This window comes from Cricetulus griseus, chromosome 7 (assembly GCF_003668045.3).
Source record: "Cricetulus griseus strain 17A/GY chromosome 7, alternate assembly CriGri-PICRH-1.0, whole genome shotgun sequence".
Taxonomy (NCBI): domain Eukaryota; kingdom Metazoa; phylum Chordata; class Mammalia; order Rodentia; family Cricetidae; genus Cricetulus; species Cricetulus griseus.
Window position 1 is genome coordinate 121,332,877 of NC_048600.1, and position 25,835 is coordinate 121,358,711.

General features: G+C 42.7%; 2 protein-coding genes and 1 long non-coding RNA gene across 12 annotated transcripts in view; 2 read left to right on the forward strand and 1 right to left on the reverse strand.

Moving 5' to 3' along the window:
- The window catches only part of Apoh (apolipoprotein H), a 57,722-nt gene extending 50,875 nt beyond the window's left edge, over window positions 1-6,847 (forward strand). The window contains exons 10-12 of the mRNA XM_027425840.2: window positions 1,429-1,608; window positions 4,476-4,673; window positions 6,692-6,847. Coding sequence (XP_027281641.1) covers window positions 1,429-1,608; window positions 4,476-4,673; window positions 6,692-6,747 — 434 coding nt within the window. The 3' untranslated portion in view covers window positions 6,748-6,847. The remainder of the gene's footprint in view (window positions 1-1,428; window positions 1,609-4,475; window positions 4,674-6,691) is intronic.
- LOC118239125 lies at window positions 140-18,809 on the reverse strand. Its single transcript, XR_004770681.1, has 3 exons — window positions 17,764-18,809; window positions 592-756; window positions 140-518 (listed from the first exon to the last, which is right to left on the reverse strand). It is a non-coding gene; the product is annotated as an uncharacterized LOC118239125 (long non-coding RNA).
- A 228-nt stretch (window positions 18,810-19,037) lies between these two features.
- The window catches only part of Cep112 (centrosomal protein 112), a 375,808-nt gene continuing 369,010 nt past the window's right edge, over window positions 19,038-25,835 (forward strand). For 2 of the 10 annotated variants that reach the window (XM_027425836.2, XM_027425835.2), the window contains exon 1: window positions 19,564-20,232. In XM_027425836.2, the coding sequence (XP_027281637.1) occupies window positions 20,223-20,232 (10 nt within the window). In that variant the 5' untranslated portion in view covers window positions 19,564-20,222. Of the gene's footprint in view, window positions 19,182-19,238; window positions 19,443-19,562; window positions 20,233-21,465; window positions 23,686-25,835 lie in introns of those variants that run through there. The other 8 variants (XM_027425839.2, XM_035447391.1, XM_035447385.1 and 5 more) reach the window with 8 other exon arrangements.

Here is a 25,835-nt window from a genome sequence, read left to right on the forward strand (position 1 = left end):
TAGAAGCACATATTTGGAAGTGTTGAAATGCCAACTACCAGGGATGTTCCGAATCCTCTCCCTTGACAAACTTTTAAATTATTTTGCTTTTTGTTTTCTTTTTATTTTGTTTTAAGAAACAGTCTTGAGTACCTCTTGTGTTACTTTTAATAGAGAGACATGAACAATATTTATTTATCACAGAGCAGACACCAATGACAGGACCAAAGAAATGATACCACCCAAGTCTAGTCTAGGAAACTGGAGAGTCTATTGTGGTTACTTATAGGAGCATGAGCAAGGGGTTGCATGAATACTCCATGAGTAACTCAAAGGTGATTGCATCACTGAAACATTCATTGCAGCACGCATGGATGATGACTTAAGAAAGCTGCATCCCTGATGCTCTCTGCCCAACTTGCAGGCTGTGCCACCAGCAGGAGAGTTTTCTTTCTCCCAGCAATCGCTCCTGTTCACGCAACCTTGGAGAGGGGCTGTGTGCAGTCCCGTGTTCTCTTGGATCTTATGAACATCTCCCCCTGTAAGAAGGGAAAAATTCAATCCAGCAGACAGTTCTATACAACAATAGTGCCAGGTTGATCTTAAACTCACTGTGTAGCTGGGACTGGACTCCAACTCCTGATCTTCCCGTCTCCACCTCCAAACGCTGAGATTATAGGTGTGCACCGCCACAGTATATGTCTGTTGAGCACCTGCCACGTGTCAGGCAGTGTGATTTGTACAAGGGATAACCGATGAATGAGTTCAGCTTCTGACCTGCAATCAATTAAATATCATGCACCTAACAGTCTAAGACCGACTGAGTGGTATTTCCAAAGGTCAAGACCTTGATATGGGCTTTGGATCATAAGTGATGCTGAAGGAAAGGCATGCTATGCAGGGACATGTCACTTGTAAAGCCGGAGGCATGAATGGACTTGGGTCTAGTGACAGCTGGACACCAGTGAGGCTGGTGAAAAGATGCCTGAATAAAGGGATGAAGGTTTTATAAAAACCTGGGTTTTAGTCTGATTTACGGCTATGACTTTATAATGTATCTAAATTTAAAAAATCATTGCAGTATCTTTTTAATCTGCTTTATTGACTAGAAAAAAAAAGACCCCCGCTTTCCATACCCACTTTTTAGACTGTAGAAATTTACGGCAAATGACATTTCATGATGAAAACTCAAAGCCCAAAGAGCTAGCAGGGTATCATTATTTTACTTTCAAAATGTGTTTCTTTCTTTTCTTTCCTTCTTTAATTTTCAGGGTTCTGTAAGTATAAGAGAATGGGCACAGAATTAAGCACCTGGCACCTAGAAACTGCGTTTCACTTACAGGAGTATCCAGTGATTCCGTGGTGTAGTGAAGGGAAGAACGTTGCCACTTGGCAACTGCCAGACAGCACGGCTAGCTACTAACATGTCTTACTGAATACACTTTTTAGAAGTAAAATGCCCCTTCCCGTCGAGGCCAGACAATGGGTTCGTGAATTATCCTGCAAAACCAGTGCTTCTTTATAAGGATAAAGCCACTTTTGGTTGCCATGAAACATACAACCTGGACGGCCCAGAAGAAGTGGAGTGCACCAAGATGGGAAACTGGTCCTCCCTGCCGAGCTGTAAAGGTATGGGCATGTGGGAGAGGCCCGGGAAGCACCAGATCCCTCTGGTGGGTCGCTCTGGCTTGCCACTTCCTTGGTCTATTTATTCTCTTCTGGTTACTCGGGCTTGGTTTGCCGCCACTGACATGTAAAAGACCTAAGAGCTCAATAGTACACGGAGAAGTCTCAAGCTTAAGAAGCTTGCTTAGAGTCTAGCTATAGGAAATAAACAGATTCTCTGCAACACTGGTAATATGGTGGAAGACCATGGTTTCTGCCTATCTTTATTTTTAGATCTGCTCATAGGTACCCTTTAAAGTATTTATTTTACTGTGTTTAAACTTGTGTGCATCTGTGTGGGGGTGAGGTGTGTGCACCAGGTGCTCACAGGTACCAGGTGTTAGATTCCCTGAAGCTGGAGTTAGGGGCAGTTGTGAGCCACCTGATGCAAGGACCGGGAACTGAACTGTGGTAATGTCTTGCTTGTACAAATAAAGCTTGTGTGACGAGCAGAGGATGGAGCTTGGCACTAGCTAACCATAGAGGTCTGTACAGACAGACAGGAAATGAGATGGCTGGGCAGAGACAGGAAGTGAGATGGCTGGGTAGAGACGGGATATAAGTGGGAAGAAACAGGAATTCACTTCTTTTCTGCTGGGAAGCTAAGGAGATAAAGGTGGTTGTGGCTTGCTTCTTCTTCTCTCTGATCTCTCAGCATTTTCCTCTATTTCTGACTCTGGGTTTTTTATTATTTAGACCAAATAAGAACTCCATTTACATTGAACTCTGGTCCTCTAGAAGAGCAGTGCATGTTCTTAACCACTGAGCCATCTCTGCAGCCTGAGCATCTCAACCCACCCCACTTTGCACTCTTTTTTTTTTTTTTTTTTTTTTTTTTTTTTTTTTTGTCAAGGTTCTCTTTGTCACAAAGATCAATCACACATCCAATCTAGTTCAAGGAAATGGTGGCTTGTTGTATTAAAACTATGCAAATGAGGAACTCATAGAACATGTCCCTTCTCTGTGTCCCTCTCCTGCTTAAACTTGGCTTGATTCTACAATATGTAAAGCATCCATCACCAGCTGGCATCCTTTCCCTGAGATGTCAAATTTTTTAAGTTGGGCATCTGTCCTTAGTCCAGTCAGTGCCATGGTTTGCATAAAGCAATGGCTATGCAACGAATAACCATATAGCACTCCATCTCTGCCTAAGCTGAACTGTTTAAACATGAAAGGAAAGGAGGCACAAAAACAAAATGATGAATGGCCGGTGTTATAGGTTGGAATCTCTTAGAAGCAGAGTCTGTGAGAGGTGTTCAAGTGCAATTGATTTATAAAGCCAGTATATAAGATTTTAGGACAGAGAAAATAGGAGGGGCATTGGTTCTCAAACTTTGTTGTGTATCAGAGGTCCTCCAGGGATGTGAATGCGGCTGTGCATGTGTGTGTGTGTGTGTGCGTGTTTGTGTGTGTGCATACATGAGTGTATGGGTATATGCATGTGTTCCTGCTGGTGTGTTTACACAAGTGTGTGTATGCTAGAGGTCAGTGTTAGGTATCTTCCCCAATCAGTCCCTACCGTACTTTTTGAGACAGGGTTGCTCACTGAACCTGAGTTAAGAACCCCAGCAAGTAAAGTACCTACATACAAACTAGGGTGAAAGGGGAGGGCTGGAGAAGCAGACAGGAAGTTTTCTGGAGCTCTCTGGCCAGCCAGCCTCCAGGTTTGTACATACATACATACATACATACATACATACATACATACATACATACATTACAGTGTCAATAGCCTAAACAAGACCTGAACAAGGATGACAGCAATAGTCACAGTAATGGGAAATCTTACAGGGATTCAACTCTAGATGAAGAACTATGGGCAACTAAGGAGTTCTGAAAGTGGGAGAAAGATTCTTTCTTCCCCAGGGAAAAGTCCCTGACCCCGGTTGGCTATCCAATACCAAGTGGTCAGCTCTGAAATTATATACATACAAGTAACATTATATGAACTGAGCAGGTTATACAGGAATACATACATGCACACACACATGTGTAAAACAATTGAAGAAGCTGAAAGCAATTAAAAGTTTCTTACTTTTTTCTTGTGTGTGTGTGTGTGTGTGCGCACAAGCGCGCACACGCATCTGTGTGCATGCACGTGTACCATGACCCACAAGTGGAGGTCAGACTACAGCATTCTGGAATTGATTCTTTTCTTCTGCTGTGTGGTCAAGGGCATTGAACTCCGTTCATCAAGCTTGGTGGTAAGTGCCTTTATCCACTGAGCTTCTTGTTGGCCCTGAAACAAACTTTTGATCAGGAATCATCTGTGAGCTGTCAGCAGCTTCCAGCCATGGTGGTTGACTGATGGATGTATCAGTTCCATAAATGAGATCTGAGTGCAGACCAGCTCAGGCTTACATCACGTTCTCTTCCACAGAAGCCAAGAATCTGCTGTTTTTTTGACCTTATGCCATTACTGAAGGGCAGAAACGTTGACAGGAAACATCTGTCATCAATCAAATTGACATTGCACATCACAAATTTCTTGAACCCTCTTGTCTTGGCCTATTTATCTCAGTTGTCTCATCTACTGACTCACAACTTTAAATTCTTTTTTTAAAGTTGTATTACATATTTTTTGTGCACATGTGTGTGTGTGTATGGGACTCATGAGCATCCTGATGCCTGTGTGAAGGTCAGAGGACAATTTTGCTAAAGTTAGTTTTCTCCTTCCACTACATGGATCTTGTGGATTAAACTGAGGTCATGAGGCGTGATGGCAGGTGCCTTCATCCACTCAGCCATCTTACTGAACATAAGTAGTCTATATTCTCTTTAACACAGAGTCCTGCAACGGTTGCCTTGACTACAGATATTCTCTCTTTCAGCATCTTGCAAAATATCCATTAAGAAAGCCACAGTGCTGTACCTAGGAGAAAGAGTGAAGATCCAGGAGCAGTTTAAGAACGGAATGAAACACGGCGACAAGGTTTCTTTCTTCTGCAAAAACAAAGAGAAGAAGTGTAGCTACACAGAGGAGGCTCAGTGCATTGACGGAACCCTGGACGTCCCCAAATGTTTCAAGGGTAAGATTTCCATGGAACCTCCACTTGGCCCTCACTATCACCAGTAAGATTATGCATTTATGTTACAGAGTGACTCTTAGAAGCTAAATCTATTTGGCTACTTTTTAAAAAGATTTGTGATGGGTAAAGATCAGATAAAGCAGAGAACTGCTTATGGTTTCTTCACTTACATACACATTTTGCTTTCCAGTTGTTTTCATTAAATCTTGAGGTTGTAGATTTCCTTGATGATTGTTGAGGCAAATTATACCATCTTCTGTGATTCCAAGCTTAGTGTGAAAATTAACAGTCAAATGTGGAATGATACAGTTATTACTTCTTTACTCCATGTTTTAGACAAGTGATGGTAATGATGGTAATTCATCTATAGATCCGATATTATTTTTCTTGCCTTCAAAAATGCCTAATTTAAAAAGAATTCTTTAAAGCAAAGATTGATTAGAGTAAAATACTTTGAGAAAGACACTAGTGTGTTTGTGTGAGATTCAGAAGTGGACACTGGTCAACATGGAGAACTAAATGCTAACCTAGGTTTCAGGCTTATGCAGTCATTATTGCTAGGAATGAAAAGCCAAGAGAGGCTGAAGTTACTGTTGGCTCCAGGTTTATAAATGCTCCAAATATACTGATAATCACGTATTAACAACTGAAAAGACAATTGGGATAAGATGTAACTCTGTGTGTGTGTGTGTGTGTGTGTGTGTGTGTGTGTGTGTGTGTGTGAGAGAGAGAGAGAGAGAGAGAGAGATTATCACCTAGAGAGAGAAGAAAGTATAGATGATTAATAAGATGTACCTCATAATGTTGGTTCAAATGATAGATATATTTTGTGTGTATGCATAAGTGGTGTGTGTGTGTGTGTGTGTGTGTGTGTGTGTGTGTGTGTGTGTGTGTTATGTATGTGTGGAGGTACATGTGCCTGTGCTTACATGTGAAGGCTAGGGAAAGATGTCAGGGGCCCTATTCTTTGCCTCTCACTCAATCTGGAGCTAGATTGGTAGCCACCAAGTCTGAGTGATCTTCCTGTCTCCAGCCCTCACAAAACTGTTGTTATAGGCATTTGTGTGTGGCCATACCTAACCTTTTATATGGGTGCTGGGATCTGAACTCAGGTTCCCACACTGATGCAGCAAGCAAGCACTTACCCACTGAGCCTTCATCCCAACCCTAATTAATAGAAATATTATACATGTCATAGGATAAGTGCTCAATCAGTGACATTATCATAATTACAGATATCTAGAATCCTACTGAATAAGTTGTTATTGCCACAAAGATATAAAAACTTTGGTGGTACAGTTGGTGAAGTACCTGTTGCATAAGTCCAAAGGCCTGAGTTTGGATACCGAGAACCCAGCTGGGGATGGGTAGTAAACCTATAACCTGAGGACTGAATAGAAGAGCCAGGAGGTAGAGAGTAGATTTCTGGAGCTCATCACCTAGCCAGCCAGCCAGTGAGATCCAGGTTCAGTGAGAGACTTTGTAGTGAATAGGGATAGAGGTGAACACCCAATGTTGAGGTCTGGTCTCCACACCCATGTGCACTTACACAAAAATAAAATAAAATAAAATAAAAGGATAGAACCATAGTGAGATGGTAAATTTAAAATTGACAAAGTGCAATGGACTTAGTACAAATCATTAGGGAAACTACTAGGATGAATTAATTTAAAAATCAGAATTTCATTGCCATATTTTTTCAGTCTCATTTTCCTTATGGTCTTCAGACAGAAGCTGCACTCTTGATGCCCTAGGGAATAAGTAAAGGGTGAATATGATTTCCCCCTTTTAGTCTTGTCTATCAGAGTTATAAAAAAACCTTTCATTTTGTCTTCTTGGACATGAATGACTTATCCTTGCCCATTTTTTCCCCATCACTGAAACCTCACACTAAATGATTTTGTTCCTAGAATTAAATTTATTCAACACACATATAAGAGGTATTTGATTTGGCTGAGCTATTTAGAAAATTTAAGAAATGACTGTCTCTCTTGTACATCTTTCCTCTCCTCCTACAGAGCACAGTTCTCTGGCTTTCTGGAAGACAGATGCTTGGGACGTGAAACCGTGCTGAAGTCATTTTCAGAATCAAAATTGGATGTCATATTTGTATCCCTGCTTGTCCTCAGAATCCAACTGAAATAGCAAAATAAAGTTGCTGGCTGCCTCACTCATTACAGTGTGACTCTGTACAGTATTGTGGTTTTAGTTATGTCAAGAGATCCAAATACCCAAAACATCCTTGGTTCCTGGCTGTGAAGGAGCAAGCATAACAAATAGCAGAGCAACCTGTTTCAATATAATATTTTTCTTACAGGTTGGTTCATAGATCTCTAAGCCAGTCATATCTATCTACTCACTAAAATGAAAAAAAAAAAAAACTTCTTTGTCCCACAATTCCTGAGGATAACTTCAAAATCTATATTGATATAGTTCCTAGATAATTCTTATGCTTCCTTGAGTTTGAGAATCATGGCTACAATGGGATAAGCACAAACTTGTAGGTCCACATTGTTACGTTAAATCTTTCCGCCAAAAGCCGCCTGAGCCCCACTGCCACATGTGTGCTTTACACCAGCCACCCGCCTGAGTTAGGGCCCAAATGAATACACAGAAACTTGTATTAGGTACAATGCTGCTTGGCCAATGACTAGGAGTCTCATCTGTTAGCTCAGTCTTAACTATCATAAACCTATATATATTCTATAAGACTTATCGGATGCCTTATTGGCGTTCCTCCTTGCCTGTGGGTCACATTGTGCCGCTGGAGCAGGAGCAGAGGGGAAAAGAGACACACTTCCTGTTTCCTCGCTTATATATGAGTCTCCTTGCTATGTCACTTCCTGCCTGGATCATCACTTCTCTACTACATTTCCCAGAATCCTCTTTGACTCCTAGTCCCATCTACTTCCTGTTTCATTGGCCAAACAGTATTTTATTTAACAATCAATAAGATGAACATACACAGTACATTCCCCATCACCACATCACTGGAATCCTCAATACTGTGTTTACATGATGCCAAAGATCTTCTTTTACCCTTTGTCAGTTCAACACTGGGATTTGGCATCACTCCTTTGGGTGTGTCCTACTCCTTTGCCCTTCTCTTTTTCTGTTGTATCTGTTGTCCAAACTCACCCAAGGCTCTCCTTCCCTTCCCTGGGCCTTCCCCTAAGAAGCAATGCAAACATCACACTCATGCTGATAGCTCCCAGTTTAAATCCATGGATGCACTAGATGTCAGCCCTCCTGCTCTGTCAGCATTCCCACCGTCTGTCATTGGTCTGTTCACACCCTTACTCTCTACAAGGGCCATTTCTTCACTGGGTTCTCCTGTTGTGATGTGAACAAGCAAAGGCCTCACAATCCTGCCACTGCACACAGAGCCATGCATCCATGACCTCAGGGACCCATCTGCTTCTCAAGGTGGCAGCAGAATTTGGTATCACCCACATGACACTGTCTTTCCCCTATGAAGAATGCAAGAGCTATGAGGAAACAGAGCTTGCACCAAGGCTCCAGAGAAAAGTCAATATGGCCAGGCAATGTGTGGTATGGTAATTGTCCCTGCAGGGATGCCCTGGGGAGTCAGTGTGTGAACCTGCTAAGGTGAAACCTAGGCTTAAGTCTCCTGGGATGTTGGAGATGGAACATAGACTGTCTGCTGAGGAAAGTAATTGGCACCAAGTTGAGCCTGCCCATGAGAAAAGCCATATTGTTGTGTTGCAACTGCCATGGCCACAGGTGAGGAGATGCCCAAGCCTGTTGGAGCCCAGACAATACCACTACAGGCTATGGATACTGGACAGCACAGTTTCAGAACTGAACATTTCTTTACTGGGTTATTCTGTTGTGATGTGAACAAGCTGGATTCTGGTCTTCTTTTGCACCAGTCTTGTTATTCTTTCAACCCTCCCTACTAGAAAGGGAATATTCAGTTTATGTTGCATATTGTAGGTGTTTAAAAATCTTCTTTGTTTTTGAGTTCACAGTTTAGACACTGTTTTTGATTCTAGGAAGAATTTCACTTTGAGCTTTTGAACAGTATTGGGTTATTAACACTAGAGACTTTTGAAGTTTGGTCAAGTGAGAGTTGGCCTGAGACTGTGGGGGTCAGGAATTTGGGAATGTTACCAGTGGAATGAGAAATATCCTCCACAGTCTATGTGTTTGAATACTCAGTTTCCACCTGGTGGCATCATTTTGGAGGTTTGTGGACTTTTTGGGAAATGGGGCCTAGCTGACAGGAAGAGGTCATGGAGGGAAAACCTATGTTGGTTTGGGTTTTCTTGCTGTCATGTGAAAAGCAGAGGCTCATATTCCTGCTGCTATGCACAGAGCCACTCAGCTCTGCCTTCCCATCTTTGAAACCATGAGTCCCAACAAGCCTTTCCTCCCTTATGCTGGTATTTTGCAGAAATAAGAAGAAAAGTAGTGCCAGGTGTTGGTGGTGCATGCCTTTAATCCCAGCACTCTAGAGGCAGATGCAGGCAGATTTCTGTGAGTTCGAGGCCAGCCTGGTCTACAGAGTGAGTGCCAGGATAGGCTCCAAAGCTACACAGAGAAACCCTGTCTCAAAAAACCAAAAAAAAAAAAAGAAAAAGAAAGAAGAAAAGGCACTTCATGGTGTGTTTTCTGCAAGAAAAGGCAGAAAAATACAAAGTCGGTTAATCATCAGATAAATTATTTCCATTGCTATTATCATCTTACACTATTTTTAAAATCTACATTTATATTTTTCAGAGTTCATTTAATCCAATCTGCTATTAAGTATTTGATCATCTAAAGCTGAAAGTTTGAAGAAGAAAGACTTGCTGAAAGACATCATCTGAGTTCTAATTCCATGTCAATATCAAAAACATTCATTTACAGAAATCTCCAGGATTTTCGACAAGATATTCATTAAGTTACCCTTAACTGGGGCGACTTGATCTGTACATTTTCCTACTTTATGTAATTAAACAATACCTTCAACAGAGCCTATTTACAATTATTAAGACATTCTACGTGCTGAGCACATCTCCTTCCTAAAACATGCAAGTATTATAGCAATGCGATTTTTGTTTAATTTTTATTTTAGTGTGTGTCCTAGTTTCGTTTCAGTTGCGATAAAATAGCCCAACAAAAAGCAGCCTAGGAGAGAAGGGCTTAAATTAGGTCACATCCATCATGCAAGGAAGTCACAGTGACAGGACCTTGACACAGCTGGTCACATAACAATGGCATCCACAATCAAGAGCAGGGTGAAATGAACCCATGCAACTTTGCATGATCATTTGCTTCTGCTCAACTTAATGCCTCTACTCTTACATAGTTCAGGACCCCTGCCTAGGTAATGTTGCCACCCTCAATGGGCTGGGTCTTCCCACATCCATGATTAACTTAAATAAGACAATCTCCACAAGCATATTCACAGGCCACCCCAACGGAGACCATTGGTCATGGGGACTCTTCCCAGGAGCTTCTAGGTTGTGTCATGTTAACGATTAAAGCTGACCTCCCAGTGGTAGGGAGAGGAGCAGGAAGAAACACTTCCTCGGGTGATCATTTTGGAGCAGGGTACCTCTGTAGCTCCATATTTTCAGGTACTTTCTGTTTCTATGATTCTAAAATTCTTTTCTTTTTTCCATTTTTTAATTTGAATTAGAAACAAGATTGTTTTACATGTCAATCCTAGTTCCCTCTCCCTCTCCTCCTCCCCTACCACACCCCCCCCAACTAAAACCCTACCTATCACATATCCTTTCTGCTCCCCAGGGAGAGTGAGGCCTTCCTTAGGGGGTCTTCAGAGTCTGTCATATCCTTTGGGATAGGGCTTAGGCCCACCTGCATGTGTTTTGGCTCAGGAGTATCCTTCTATGTGGAATGGGCTCCCAAAGACCATACCTATGCTAGGGATAAGTACTGATCTACTACAGAAGGCCTGATTTCCAAGGACTCCTCACTGACACCCAGGTTCCTGGGGTCTGGATCAGTCCCATGCTGGTTTCCCAGCTATCAGTCTGGGGACCAAGAGCTCCCCTTGTTCAGGTCAGCTGTTTCTGTGGGTTTCACCAGCCTGGTCTAGACCCCTTTGCTAATCATTCCTCCTTCTGCAGCTGGGTTCCAGTTCAGTTCAGTGATTAGCTGTGGGTGTCTGCTTCTACTTCCACCAGCTGCTGGATGAAGGCTATAGGATGGCATATAAGTCAGTCATCAATCTCATTATCAGGGGAGGGAATTTAAGGCAGCAAGCCCTCTGTTGCTTAGATTGTTAGTTGATATCATCTTTGTTGATCTCCAGATATTTTCCTAGTGCCTGATTTCTCTTGAAACCTGTAATGTCTCCCTCTATTATGGTATCACTTATCTTGCTTTCCTCTATTCTTCCTCCAATTCAACCTTCCTGCTCCCTCATGTCCTCCTCACTCCTCCTCTTCTCCCCTTCTCATTCTCCTAGCTCCCTCTCCCCTCCCCCATGCTCCCAATTTGCTCAGGAGATCTTTGTCCCTTTCCCTTTCTCCAGGGGACCATGTATGTCTCTCTTAAGAGTCCTCCTTGTTTCCTAGCTTCTCTAGCATTATGGATTGTGGGCTGGTAATCCTTTGCTCTATGTCTAAAATCCTTAGATGAGTGAGTGCATACCATGTTTGTCTTTTTGTGATTGGGTTACCTCGCTCAGAATGGTTTCTTCTAGTTCCATCCACTTGCCTTTGGATTTCAAGATTCCATTGTTTTTTTCTGCTGAGTAGTACTCCATTGTGTAGATGTATCACATTTTCTCTATCCATTCTTCAGTTGAGGGACATCTAGGATGCTTACAGGTTCTGGATATTACAAATAATGCTGCTATGAACATCGTTGAACAGATGTCCTTGTTGTATGAATGTGCTTCTTTTGGGTATATGCCAAAGAGTGGAATTGCTGGATCTTGTAGTAGACTGATTCCCATTTTACTGAGGAGTCGCCATACTGATTTCCAAAGTGGCTGTACGAGTTGGCACTCCCACCAGCAGTGGAGGAGTGTTTCCCTTTCTCCACATCCTCTCCAGCATAAACTGTCATTTGGTGTTTTTTATTTTAGCCATTCTGACAGGAGCAAGATGGTATCTCAGAGTTGTTTTGATTTACATTTCCCTGATGGCTAAGGATGTTGAACACTTTCTTATGTGTCTTTCAGCCATTTTAGATTCCTCTATTGAGAATTGTCTATTTAGTTCTGTACCCCACTTTTTAATTGGATTGTTTGGTGTTTTGGAGACTAGCTTCTTGAGTTCTTTGTATAATCTGGAAATCAGCCCTCTGTCAGATGTGGGGTTGGTGAATATCTATTCCCAGTCTGTGGGCTGCTGTTTTGTCTTGCTGACTGTGTCCTTTGCTTTACAGAAGCTTCTCAATTTCAGGAGGTCCCATTTATCAGTTGTGGATCTCAGTGTCTGTGCTACTGGTGTAATGTTCAAGAAGTGGTCTCCTGTACCAGTTAATTCAAGGGTATTTCCCACTTTGTCTTCTAATAGGTTCAGTGTGGCTGGGTTTATGTTGAGGTCTTTGATCCATTTGGACTTAAGTTTTGTGCATGGTGATAGACATGGATCTATCTGTAGTCTTCTACATGTCCACATTCAGTTATGCCAGCACCATTTGTTGAAGATGTTCTCTTTGTTCCAGCGTATAAATTTGGACTGTTTGTCAAAAATCAGGTGTTCGTAGGTGTGTGGGTTAATCAGGGTTTTCAACTCTATTCCATTGCTCTACCTGTCTATTTCTGTGCCATATCAAGCTGTTTTCAGGACTATAGCTCTGTAATAGAGCTTGAAATCAGGAATGCTGATACCTCCAGAAGTTCCTTTATTGTACAGGTTTGTTTTGGCTATCTTTTGTTTTTCCATATAAAGTTGAGAATTATTGTTTCAAGGTCTCTCTTCAGATCGTATAAATCTTTCGCCTTTTACTTTCTTTTTTAAAAGAAAGATTTTCAAGTAGGTTTGCAGTTTTACATCCTACAGGCCATCGGTGGGTAGAGGCTTGCTCTTAAGTGTTTCTATTGTCCTGGTATGAAGTGCAGTTTCCTTTTTTCAAGCTATTTAAGAAGGTTTTTTTATTTTAATTTTTATTCTCGTGCTATATGCTTATATATTATGCTTGACCTTCCATAAAGTGACCTTGCTAAGTTCATCTAGTTATAATATCTCTTAAGAAATAAGTTACTGAGATGGCAAGATGGCTCAGCAGGCAAAAGCATTTACTACCAAGCCTGACAACTGGAGTTTGATCCCTGGGATCCCCATGTGTTGAAGGGAGAGAACTAACTCCCAAAAGTTGCTCTTTGATCTCTACATGTAAATGGGCACCCACCTCCCCCCCACCCCCCACACACAGAGAGAGAGAGAGAGAGAGAGAGAGAGAGAGAGAGAGAGAGAAAATTAAGTTTTTCTGTATGTTACTGCTGCCTCCTAGTGGCATTTATTGTGTTTAGAGTTGTCTAAAGGAATAAAATTGATAGACCATATATATATATATATATATATATATATATATATATATATATATGCATACATACAAATCTCTTTCCAAAAATGATGATGATGAAGATGATGGATTTATTAGACTGGCTTACAGGATGTATCTGGTTAGTCTAACAATGGCTGTCTCATGATGGAAAGGCCAAGACTTTGGTAGTTGTTCAGTCCAGGAGGCTGAATGTCTCAGCAGTCCCTATCCTGTGTTGGAGTCCTAGAGGATTTGTGGAGAACTGCTGGTCTTCAGTCTACACTGGATTCCTGAAGAAGTTGGTTCTAATACAGGCAAAGGAATGTCTCAGCAACAGGATAGGTGAACTTGCCAGTGAGAATGAGGGCAAGCAGGGAAAAAGCAATTTCATCCCTCCACACTTAGGGTGGGTATTCCAGCCTCAAATACTGGGGTTATGAAAAGCTCTATAGTCATGCCTACCAGCATGGCTTCTCACTGGCTGCTGACACAATCAAGTTAGCAGCCAAGACGAGCCATCGCACTGGGTCTCAAAATGTTCACAAAAGGCTTGGGAAAGACTAGGAATAGAAGTGTCCTTGTATCAGGTGCTGGGCAATTTCCCAGATGCACCATCTCCATCTTGCCAATTGTTCCATAAGGAAGCCAGAAAATTTTCCTCAGTGGTTTCCTGAAAATAACTGTTCTGGAAAGCTGGGCTTTTATAGCCTAGTGCCACACAGGGGGTGGGGGGTTGGCACTAAAGGTCATTGTACTGGAAGGCCCTGCTAACTGGTTTGTCCTTTGTTCTGACACTAGCCAGGATGACACATAGACTGCTGAGTGGGAGTGGGTGGGAAGCAAGGTTTTTCTGGTTAATAACCCTTAGCATGAGTTTCTCCAAGAAGCTGGGTTGGACAGCTGAAGCAGGAACGGAATGGTGAATATTGCTTAGTTCTGGCTTAAATTAAGGAACCCAGAGTCAGTGCACTAAAGGCAGTGACCTTTTCAATTTTTATTAATGAAGAAGTGAAAATATGCCATTTACTCTCTGCTCTCTTTAAACTGCATCGATTTGTGGTGTAATTTATACTTTTGTGGTCTCTAAATAGAAGGTGCTGAGTCACTTCCCATCCAATTTAAGGAATTTACTGGTTATGGGTCTATTCTGATATTTATCTCTAATATGTTTATATAAGACATCAGAGGAATGATTCTTAGTATTTACAAATTGCTTCTAATCTAGATAGTTAAGTCATTCAAGATTTCATTCTAATGATAATTTAATAATAGAAAATGGTGGAATAAGCAAGATGTCTCAGTGGACAAAGATGCTTGCTGCCAAGCCTAATGACCTGAGTTTGACCCTTTGGACCAAGGAACTCCCTTAAGTTGTTCTCTGACTGCCATGGTGCACATGCATGTAACACACACACACACACACACACACACACACACACACACACACACAGAGAGAGAGAGAGAGAGAGAGAGAGAGAGAGAGAGATGATAAAAGTAAAAAGTAAATCGTGACTAAAATTTTATTGCACAAACTATCAGCTTTACACAAAAGTGCACAGAGCCATTATAGTTAATTCTTTTATAAATGTGAAAGATTTTTGTCAATCTATCTATCTATTATTTTATTGCTATGAAGAGACAACATGACCAATGTGAGTCTTATAAAGACAGCGTTTAATTTGGGGCTTGCTTACAGTTTTAGAAGGTTAGTTCATCATCATTATTTTGGAGAGCATGGTGGCACCCCTGGTGCTGAGAGCTTTAAATTCTGATCCACAGGCAGGAGGCAGAGAGAGGCTGGACAGTGGCACACCTCCTCCAACAAGGACACACCTCCTAATTCTTCCCAATACTTCACCAACTGGGAAACACCCATTCAAATATATGCGCCTATGGGGCTACACTCATTCAAACCACGACACTATCTCATATCAAATTCCTCAAAAATGACAAAGAGCAAAAGAGATTCTACTATGGAAGACTAAAAAGGGCTACTAAGAAACACTAACATTTTTAAAGAGTAGAACATGCAAATTTAAGAGTCATGCAAAATTTTAAAGATATAATTTGCATAGATCCAAAAAGTTGTAACGTGCAGGAGATCATAACCCCAGTACTGCGGGTAGGTGGGGGTGGGCAGTAGTAGACTGCACTTTGGGACTGGCTGACAGACAATCTTGTCAAATCTGCAGGTTCCAGGTTCAGTGAGAGACCGTCTCAAAACCTCAGATGGACAGTGACTGAGGAAGACACCCGTCATTGACCTTTGGCCTCCACACATACTGCATATGTGCACACAAACATACATGAAATAAGTCTCCCATATGGAGGTAACTCAGTAACTGAGACTTTAATAAAGACTTTTATTACAAAAGTATTGTGAGACCCAGAATTAGTAGCTACAGGAGAAAATTAAGCAAATTATGTTATTTCCATTTGGTGGGATAATAAAGCCATGTTCAAAATGATGGTGGTATAATACATAGATAGAAGATTTGAACATATGTGTATGTGACATATGTTAATCCTGGTTTTTATTTTTGGCGTTTTTGGTTTTTCAAGACAGGATCTCTATGTGTAGCCCCAGCTGTCCTGGAACTTGCTCCATATACCTGGCTGGTCTTGAACTCACAGAGATCTGCCTGCCTTTCCTTCTCAAGTGCTTGGATTAAAGGTGTGTGCCACCACTGTTCCAGTCCCAATCCTGGTTACTTTTTAATAGTAAGATTGTGTTAATTTTCTACTTTAAAGATCTCAGTATTTCATAATTTACCTACAATAGCATGGATACAAAATCTGAAGAAGTATGCAAATGAAAATTCTTAGCTTAGTAAATAAAGCTCCATTTCTGTTTATGCTAATCCTTATTCTTTACTAGGAACTGAAATAATTGATAATCTACTGCAGTGATTCCAAGTCAGTAACTTTTGTTTTTTTGTGTCATGTATTTTTCAGTGTGTTTGTTACTCACAGTCTTTCAAATGACTGGACAAATTCACATTGAAGAAAAACATTAAAGAAAAGCAAAATGTGCTATCGTAATTCTGCATTAATATTTTCCAAGAGTTATTTTTGGAGAGATTAGAGGGTAGATATTAAGGGAGTAAAATTCCTACCCTCATTTCCTCTGAACTTGACCGAATAACATTTTTCCTCTTGCCCCTTGAAAAATATATGTATGTGATGTGACTGCATGTATGTAGGCATGTTTGCTTTGTGTGTGTGTGTGGGGAGGGTGCACAGGTGTGTGTTTGTGTGTGTGTGTGTGTGTGTGTGTGTGTGTGTGTGTGTGTGTGTTTGAGGTTGATGTCAGGAGTCTTCCTTGATCACTCACCACTTTGTCTCATTTGAAGCCAGAGCTCATCTATAAAAATTCTATAATTTTGCTATGGGGATACTGTCTCTGCCTTCTGAGTGCTGGAATTATAGGTGGGAACCACACCCACCTGGCGGGGGATCTGAACTCTGGTCCTCATGCACATGCAAGCATTCACTTACCTACTACACCATCTCTGCTCCTCTTGTATTTTTGTGTTTTATTGTCTAAAAATCACATTCATTTATTGGTATCACACAATGTTTTGAGATATGCATGCAACATGGACTGGTTAACTTGAGCAAATTAACATATCCATTACTTCAGGTACTTATCCATTTTATAAGGCGAACACTACAGTAGTATACCTTGAGTGGAATTTTCAAGAATACAATGTACACTCTTTCCTCCAGCAAAAGAAGATGCCCAAAGTAAGAAAGGCCAAGGGGAAGAAGATGGTCACTGTCCCTCCATCATGAAGAAGCAGGAAGCCAAAAAAAAAAAAAAAACCCCAAAACCAAACCAAAACAAAACAAAAAACCAGTGGTAAATCCTGTGAGAAAAGGCCCAAGAACTTCTGCATTGGGCAAGCCACTCAGACCAAAAGAGACCTCACCCACTTTGTCAAATGGCCCTGCTCCATCTGCTGTAACAGCAAAGAACCACGTCTATAAGTAGCTTAAAGTACCTCTTTCGATTGACCACTTCACACAGACCCTGGACCGTCACACAGCCACCATCTGCTTACACTTGCCCAAAAGTAGATAAGGCTGCTGGCTGTACAGAGAAGAAAGCTGTTGGCAAAGAGGTGTCCCCACTTAGAGACCACTTTCCCTCGAGCAGGCTCCACCCTCCCTTGAGAAGGGTCCACCTGGTCACTACCTCAATAGAGAATAAGAAAGTGGTGCTCTTGCTGATTACACACAGTGTAGACTCCATTGACCTGGTGGCTTCGTGCCCGACTTGTGTCACAAGACAGGATCATCTAGGCTGGGATGGATGGCTGGTCTACAGGAATACATGCAACACCATTGCCATCATTCAGATTAACTCAGAAGAGAAAAACGCTCTGGCTAAGCAGGTGGAAGCTATCAGAACCAATTACAATGACAGATACAATGACATCTGCCACCACTGGGGTGGCAATGTACTGGGTCCAAACTCTATGCCTCGAATTGACAAGCTGGAAAAGGAAAAGTCAAAGAACTCGACACTGAATTGGGTTAACTGTATGCTGCTAAGTTTCTTGTACATAAATATAACTTAAAAGTTGTCCTTCAAAAACATTCAATACACAGTTATTACCTATAGTCGCCAGGTAGTACTCTTGAATTTCTTATTCCAGTTGGAAATCGGTATCCTTTGATCAGTAAGCTCCATGTCTTACATTCTGTGGTCACATCCCTGCATATGTGGGTTTTACTGTGTTCACACATGCCTTTGGAAACCAAATATTCTTGAAAGCGTTCTTTATTCTTTCTTTTCTTTAGCACAACTTGCCCCTGAAACAATGAGGAGCTATTTGTGTTTACCTCCAGTGAGGCGGATTGAAAGTGCACCTTGGAAAGAGTGTGGTCTCCTTCTGGAAGCCGAAAATTACTAATTACAAACAAGCGATTCTTCTATTTTCCTTATGGAAAAATTGAAAAGGTGTTTCAAGCTGTGCTTAGATTAGGTTTGGCACTACACTGAGTGTATCGCAAGGATTCTGCCTAAGGAATTCTGTTGTGAACTTAGATGAAAAACAGCGGCACACTGGATTTCATTTAAGGCAGTATTCTTAGAATTTAAACTTTGTTTTTTGTTGGTATTTTAAAGCACACAGCTCAGAGCTTCCAGAAACGTAAAAGATCAAAGGACACCACCACACAGCAGTGTAGACTGCCCTGCGGTCCATGGCACTTCCTGGGAAGAACAAACATAAAACACCCCTCCACCCCCCATGGTCCGACTCTGTAGAGAGTGGTAGACAGAAAGCCTTTAATTTCAGCTCACCTCTTTCAGGGGAAAGTGTTTGCAGACTTATGGTGATTCTAAATAACGAATGAAAATAAACTGCTCCTTGTCCTGAATAATTCGCCCCCTCACCTCTGACTGGAGTGTGAGCTAACAAGGGTACCTGCTCCCTGCTTTGGACTTGTGCTGCCTGTCCAAACAACCGACAGGCTTTTCTGTGAACCTTGTCCAGCAGTTCCATCGCCCTGGAGTTTTTCTTGTTTTCTCCTCGGCCTCTAAAGTGTTCGCGGGCTACTGAGTTGGAAGCCCGGAAGCAGCAGCGTCTACACTCTAGTCCAGGGATCACAGGAGATTAAGCCTGGAAACCGCCAAGGGCCAGACAGGAGAAAACACGAGCTCGGCGCCTGCGCAGTGGACCAGACAGTTACCACAGCAACGGAGCGGCTTGGGGTGACCATTTCCCCGGAGGGTGGGGAATAGCGCGGTGGGAAGTCTCCACCCCTTGCAAGACCACTGCGCCCCGGAGGGCGGAAATTCCCGCCCCCTAGGATGTGAGGGGCCGTGATAGACAGAGTCCAGCGCGTCGCCATGGCAACCGCGTTGACTGCCAGCCGCTGCTCGAGGGGGCGGGACAGGCGAGCTCGGTAGTCCCGCCCCCGGTTATGCTGGACACCAGCGACCCATCGGCCCGCAAGGATTTGAAACCGTTTGGCTGTGGCGGCGGGGCGTCGGCGGCCGAGTGGACGGCTTGCTTGTGGGGGCTCCAGGTTCTCTCTCCCTCTCCCTCCTTTTTTCTCTCGCCAATAACTCCCCCTCCCGCCCTGCTCCCAGGTTCTGAGTGGAATTTTGCGCGGGATGGAGCCCCCGCGCGTGCGGGCTGGCTCGGGGAGGGGCGTCGCCGCAGGCCGGGGGCCGGCGCTTGCGGCCTGTGTGGCGCGCGCCCCCGCGGGGTTAGCAACCAAGGCCAGGCCCGGGAAAGTTCTCAGTAAAGTTTGGTCAGGCGGCATGGCGTGGCCCAGAGCCCCGAGGTAGGGGGCTTGTGGTTGTGAGGAGCGATCTGTGCCCTGGAGCCGGGAGGAGAGCGCCCGGGCCTGGGTGGGCCACGCAGGCGGCGCTCACACCGGCGGAGGAAGTGACCGCGGGGACCGGGACAGCTGCAGTTCTCAAGCGCCCCCAGATCAGTGAGAGGAGCAGGACCCGACTGCAGGCTGGCTCCAGAAAGTCCTCATGACTTTGCAAGGTTCCCAGCCCGGAGTCGCGGCCCTTTAGCGGGCAGCAGTGTCTGTAGTGGTCCCAGAGAACAAGGACGTGGGACAGCTAGCTGCCTTTTGTTTTGTGTTTGAGCCTGGCTCTCACTGTGTAGACCTTGCTGGCTTCGAATTCACAGAGATCCACCTGCCTCAGCCTCCTGAGTGCTGGGGGTGACAGGGCGTGTGCGCCTTCTCCCCACCACGAGCAGTATGCTGGTATTTTATGGCTTGTCTTTACCATTTAAAGAAACTGAAAGTAAGATAGAACAGGCAAGCGAAATGCCAGTGGGCCCCGTGCCAAGCTGGCTCATCCATCCCCTTACCCCCAGCTAAGTGGAGAGCAGGGTCCTGTGCACAGTGTTCAGGTCCAGCTGATTGCTTGGTACTCAGTCAAGTCTTTCACACCGCCGCTAAGCCCCAACCTCCAGCCTGTAAAGGAGAGTGGAAATCGTGGCTATCTGGTTAAGTGCTCTGGAGGACATAGCAGGATGCGTTTCTAATGCCCGCAGCTGCCCCGGATGTCCTCTGGGAAGATATCCAGATGTGTAACCCGCAAAAATGTGCCCTGGTAACTCTTGTTGATTCGTTGGCATTTCAAGTCTCCTGGAGTATATTTAAAATATGATTTGGTGGAACAAAAAATAGCATTTTATACAGCTTTTAGGAATATATTGCGTTTGGCAAGGTACACACTATGCTTATGAGGTGTGTTCTTGGCTTAGCAGTTGTGTCTCTTTTAAAGCTGTTACTATTGGTGGCTTACTATTTTATGGCAGCCGAGCACTTTGAAACAGGTCTTAGCCTGTTTTATAGCTGCCCACAAAGAAACAGATTTTTTTAAAAAAGTGACACCAGTGAGTTTAATAAAAGACACCATATAAATACAGAATATAAATATAAGAGCCACCCAAATTCTTTTTATACTTTTGAGGTAGGCTGTACATGTAGTAGTCACATTGTAATTTGTGTCAGTGGAAGACATGCTACGAGTTATTTAATTTTAAACCAAAGATAGAGCTTTACTTATTTTTCCATTAAAGAAAAAAACTTTTGGGGCATGGTTTCTCAACATGGTTGTAGCTGTCCTGGAACTCAGTCTGTGGACCAGGCTAGCCTTGAACTCTGCCTCTTAATTTGGGGTATCAAAGGCTTGTGCCACCATGCTGGGCCCTTATTTTTCAGTTTTAATACCTTAAACCTGAAGTTCTGATGAAGAGTATAAAAGCATTTCCATAGCTTGACGAAATTTGTGTATACACTATAATTTGTGTAGCAGAAATTCTTTCAAAAATTGAAATGTTAATTTATAGTTTTTTGTTGTTGGAGAATGAGTAAGGGACAAAGAAAGGAGTTTTAGCTTTGACTAAGTATCACTTTATTTTTGCGAGTGCGTGCGCACGTGTGTGTGTGCGCGTTTCTGTGTATGCGTGCGTGCGTGCGTGCGTGCGTGCGTGCGTGTGTGCGTGTGTGCGTGCGTGCGTGCGTGTGTGTGTGTGTGTGTGTGCAGATTTGGAGGCCAGGAGTCAATGTGACTTCAGATGTCTTCAGGAGCTGTCCAGCTTGTTTTAGAGAGAGAGTCTCTTGCTGAGACTGGGCTCCCTGATTAGGCTTGGCTGGGGCGCATGGGATCTAGGGAGCCTGTCTTTCTGGTGCTGGAAATAGAGGTGTCTGCCACTTAGGCCTGCCTTCTTAGGTGGTTACTGGGGATCAAACACAGTCCTCCTGCTTCTTCAGCAAGCACTTTACTGACCCAGCCCGGTTCTGCTTTTCTGTGATTTGATTATTACATATCCTGATAGCATTCAGATTGCCTTCCTACTAGTCAAATTACTGTTTTATTAGTTGGTGATATTTCTGACTTACATGTCAATGGCCAAGTGGTCAGATTATGTAAGAGCTAGGGATTTCAGAATTTTAATCTGGGCTTTGCTTAATTATATGATTTTGGTGAGTCACTTAACTGCTGAGTTTTAGTCTCCTCTAATATCAAACACTAACATTTCCACAAATGTCAAAGGATTTATTGAGAATTAGTGGTTATGAGGAACCTTTTTGTTTTGGCCACACCAAACGACAGGCTTAGGCAAAATTTTTGAGTACATGGACATGATGGTGTAAGCCTGGAAGTACGTCTAGGGCAGAGCTGTGCTTAAAGCTTTGGACCTAGGAGTTTCCACTGGTTTATTTAGCTATTTGAATAGTTGTTTTCAACTTTATTGTCTAGAATGCTATCATAGTGTGTTTTATATAATATCATACTGTACTTTCACCAACTACTGAAAATATTGTAGGAATTTAAAACAAAACAAGTAAACACAACTCCAAACTTATCAACTATTCGTTAAATTGATTTAAACCTAGTTACTTGATGAGTTAATTATGTATGCAGTGCTGAGGCTTGAGACCAGAGCCTCACATATGCCAGGCAAGTGACTCTGCCACAGAGCCAGCTCCCCAACCATGAATGAAGTTTGTTTTAACCATGTCTTAAAATTGAAACATCCCTTTGAAACACAAAAAATAGAATGGCCATTTTTGGCAAGTGGAATTAGGAACATGTGTAATATTGCGGTTCTGTAAGACCTGTTTGGTGTTCAGAATAGAAGCATTAAAAACCAATCATTTGGGGTTGGGGAGATGGCTCCATCTGTAAAGCGCCTGCTGTTCAAGTATGAGAACCTGAGTTTGGAACCCCAACACTCAAATAAAAGCTGAATGTGGTGGTGAGCATCTGTAACCCTAGAGACAAGTGGATTCCTGATTCTCATTGGCCAGATAGCCTAGCTGCATTGATGAGCTCCAGGTTTGGTGAAAGGTCCTCTCTCAAAAATTAATGTGGATAGTGATCAAGGAAGACATTCGAAAACTCCACATGAAACTGTACATACCCACATAAACTTGTATTCCCCTAAAAAAAAAAAACTGTCAAAAAGGCAGTTAGTCATACATAAGTTGAACACCAATCTGTTTATTCAGCAATCAGTTCTTTAGCTCCTGACATGTTCTTGACAACATGCAAGGTGCTTACTAAGGTGTAAGTCAGGACCCCTGCTTTCCAAGAGCCGCTCCCAGATGTAGGAAGTATGTAAATGACATACAAATGTATGGTAAATGCAGTGACACAGTAAGATGAGAGCAACAATTAGCCTAGGGTAAGTGGGACTAGCTACACTCAGCAACGACATTTGAACTGTATATATCTGTCCCTGGGTCTGTAAAGACCTGTGTGCATTGGGAAACGAGTTAGGTAAGGCTTGGAGTGTTTGAAGAATGGTGAGAAGTTCATTGTGACAATGGGGAAATTGAAATGGCCATTGGTGGGTTTGTGTAGTTAGACAGAGAGTGGGAAGAGAGGCCTAAATGGGAAGACACTTGCACGGCTAACGTAGGGTTTGGAAGTATCCTGTAGTAGGCAGTAGAGAGATTTGCAATAGTTTTGATAAGCTTCACTTTTCCTCAGGTAGAGACAAGGCTCGCTGGAGGGCAGGTCATGGGGTCATTGTAGTAGTACAAGTTTGTGGTGCAAAGGGTTTTATCGGATAGAATGTAGTGAGAATAGAAGAACTGGGGCTTCTGTGTGTTTGCCCCTGGTTGCTTTATGGAGAGTTTACATAATGGAAACCTTGACATGTCTAGCAAGGAAGAGGAAATAGATGATGCCACTAAGCATATGGGACAATTGTAAGGAACTTTCTTTGGGATATATGTAACTTTGTAACAAACAGGACAATACAGAATAGGTCCAGGAAGCTGTTGTAAATACAAGGTTGGAACTTCAAGGAGAGAGTAGAGTTAGCAATAAAATTTAAGGTAAATACCAGTACTGATTGTGATTGCCCAGAGAGAAGGTGAAAGTCAGATTAAAAGAACTGAAGAAAGAGCAATGCAGCATCTGGACTTGATGGTGGCTGGAGAAATGAGCCATTGGGAGACTGAGAAGAAATGACCTGGGAGGCAGCAATGCAGGAGGGAGCGAACTACTGAAGTTGAAGCTGCATTTCTAGGAGTAGCGAGATGTGAGGTGGGTAAGGTGCTGTGAGATGTGGTACCATGAAGACAGAAGTTAGATGTTTGGATCCCGGGGTTGGGGGGGGGGACTCTAGGGTTCAGCAGCATGCTAGATTGGAAAGGTAATTCCTATGGAGGACGATGCTGGAGAAGTAAAGAGTGGACTGGTGAGTGGAAGGCTAGAGTGAAGGGTGACATAGGAGGGGAGGGAGCCAGGGGAGATGGAGGAGATGGAGAATTTGAAATAGGGAGGAAGTAGGGAACTGATGATTGATAAATGATAGGAAGAGATATCACCTTGGAAAGGAGAGTTACTACTGCTTGGGATGCAGGAATAGAGGCAAGGTAAGGATGTAAGACAGAGCTAGGTTGAGAGGAGAATCATTTTAATAGGGCTGGTACCATCTATTTTTTATTAACTAAGTTTTTTTTCCTTAAATGGAGAGAAGAGTTGCAGTTGGTTAAGGGCTTTAAGATGTATATTAAATTTTAAAAGTTGCTTTGTGGACTGATCAAAAGTAAACTCTTCAAAGAGCCATCTATCTCCAAGGCAGTGCCATTTCTAAGGAGTGGCTCCTTAGTTAGGGAGTTACAGCATCAATGGGGTTTGCAGCATTGCCAAGTGGAAAGGAGAGCTCCAAAGGAAGAGGAGGTGGGGTGGGAGGTGGAGGGAGGGAGGGAGGAAGGGGAGAGGTGCAGGTGAGCAGCTGAGGAGAAGGTGCTACTGTCAGGTGGAGGTATTCCTAATGGGAAAGGGAAGCAAGTGGGGTAGCCAGATGCCTGGAGGCTCCAAAGAGGATGGTTGTGGGAGGAACTGTAGCTGGGAAGCAGCAGGGAGGATCTTAGCCAGTGTTTGCCCTTCCGGGCAGTGCTGGGTGGAGGGAGTGAAAGATGGAAAAGAATTGCATTTTATGTGCAATAGTGAGGCCATAGCTCCCTCTCGTGGCTTTGAGGGAAGTGAAGTGAATTGGTGAAAGGTAGGGTAACTTGTCCAAGACAGGACAGGTGGTTGTAGAGGTTACTGGTGAGAAACTAAATGCTGGAAACTCGTTTTTCATGGATAAGGTTAAGTTGTGGAACAGGACAGCTTTTAAGGCAGAGAAAAAGTTTTCTCCCAATCCTTAGTTTGTAAATATGTGACAAATTGGATATTGTATATTATGTAAGTATATGGTAGTTCATAGTTTAAATGGGCATATTGATTATGGATATATATTTTCTCTTTTTCTTCAGTTTTGGGGTCTGAGCTGAATGTATACACATATTAATATATATATATATATACATATGTATGTATATATATTAATTATATATATAAATTAATTTCATATATATATATGAAATTAATTTTTTGAGGTTCTGTAGACTGAATCTAGGGCTCAGACAGGCTAGACAAATACTGCACCAATTAGTAAACTACACTCATTTTTACTTGTTTTATTTGGAGACAAAGTCTGCATAAATTGTCCAGCCTTGCCTCAAGATTACGCTGTAACCTAGGGAGGCATTGAGCATTCTGAGTAATGCTGTTACATGCTTGTGCTATCGATAAGGGTTAGAGGTATGTGTAGACCAGATTTCAAACTCCTTCCACCTTGTCCTTTGAGACACGGTCTTTCACTGAACCTGGTACTCATCTATTGTAGACTGGATATCCTGTGAATTCCAGGAAACCACCGGTCTCTGCCTCCACTGCAATAGAATTGCAGACACAGGTGACCATGGCTGGATTTTTTTATGTGAGTGTTGGGGATCAGAACTCAGGTCCCCATTCTTAAGCAGTAAGCTCTTTAGCAACTGAGCCACCTCACTAACTCCTGGATATATTTTAACATAAGTTAGTTTGTTTCTGTTTTTGTCAGAAACAAAATTCTGTTTTACCCCAATTATATATTCAGTATATATGAAGAATTAATAATTTTAAAATTTAGGGAGGAATTGAGGAACTTTAAGATTTTGGTGTGGAGTTCAGTGAATTCTTATATATGTACAGACTTCACATCCCACCTACATTTCATGTGCAGAACAGTTAAATGCCCCTGGTAGTTTTCTAGTACACATCCTCTCTATTCAGACTGTCCTTCACTGATGACCTCCATGAACCATTGGCTATTCTCTCTGCTGAAGTTTTTTTCCCCCTTTCTGGGACTAGTATCGGTGGAC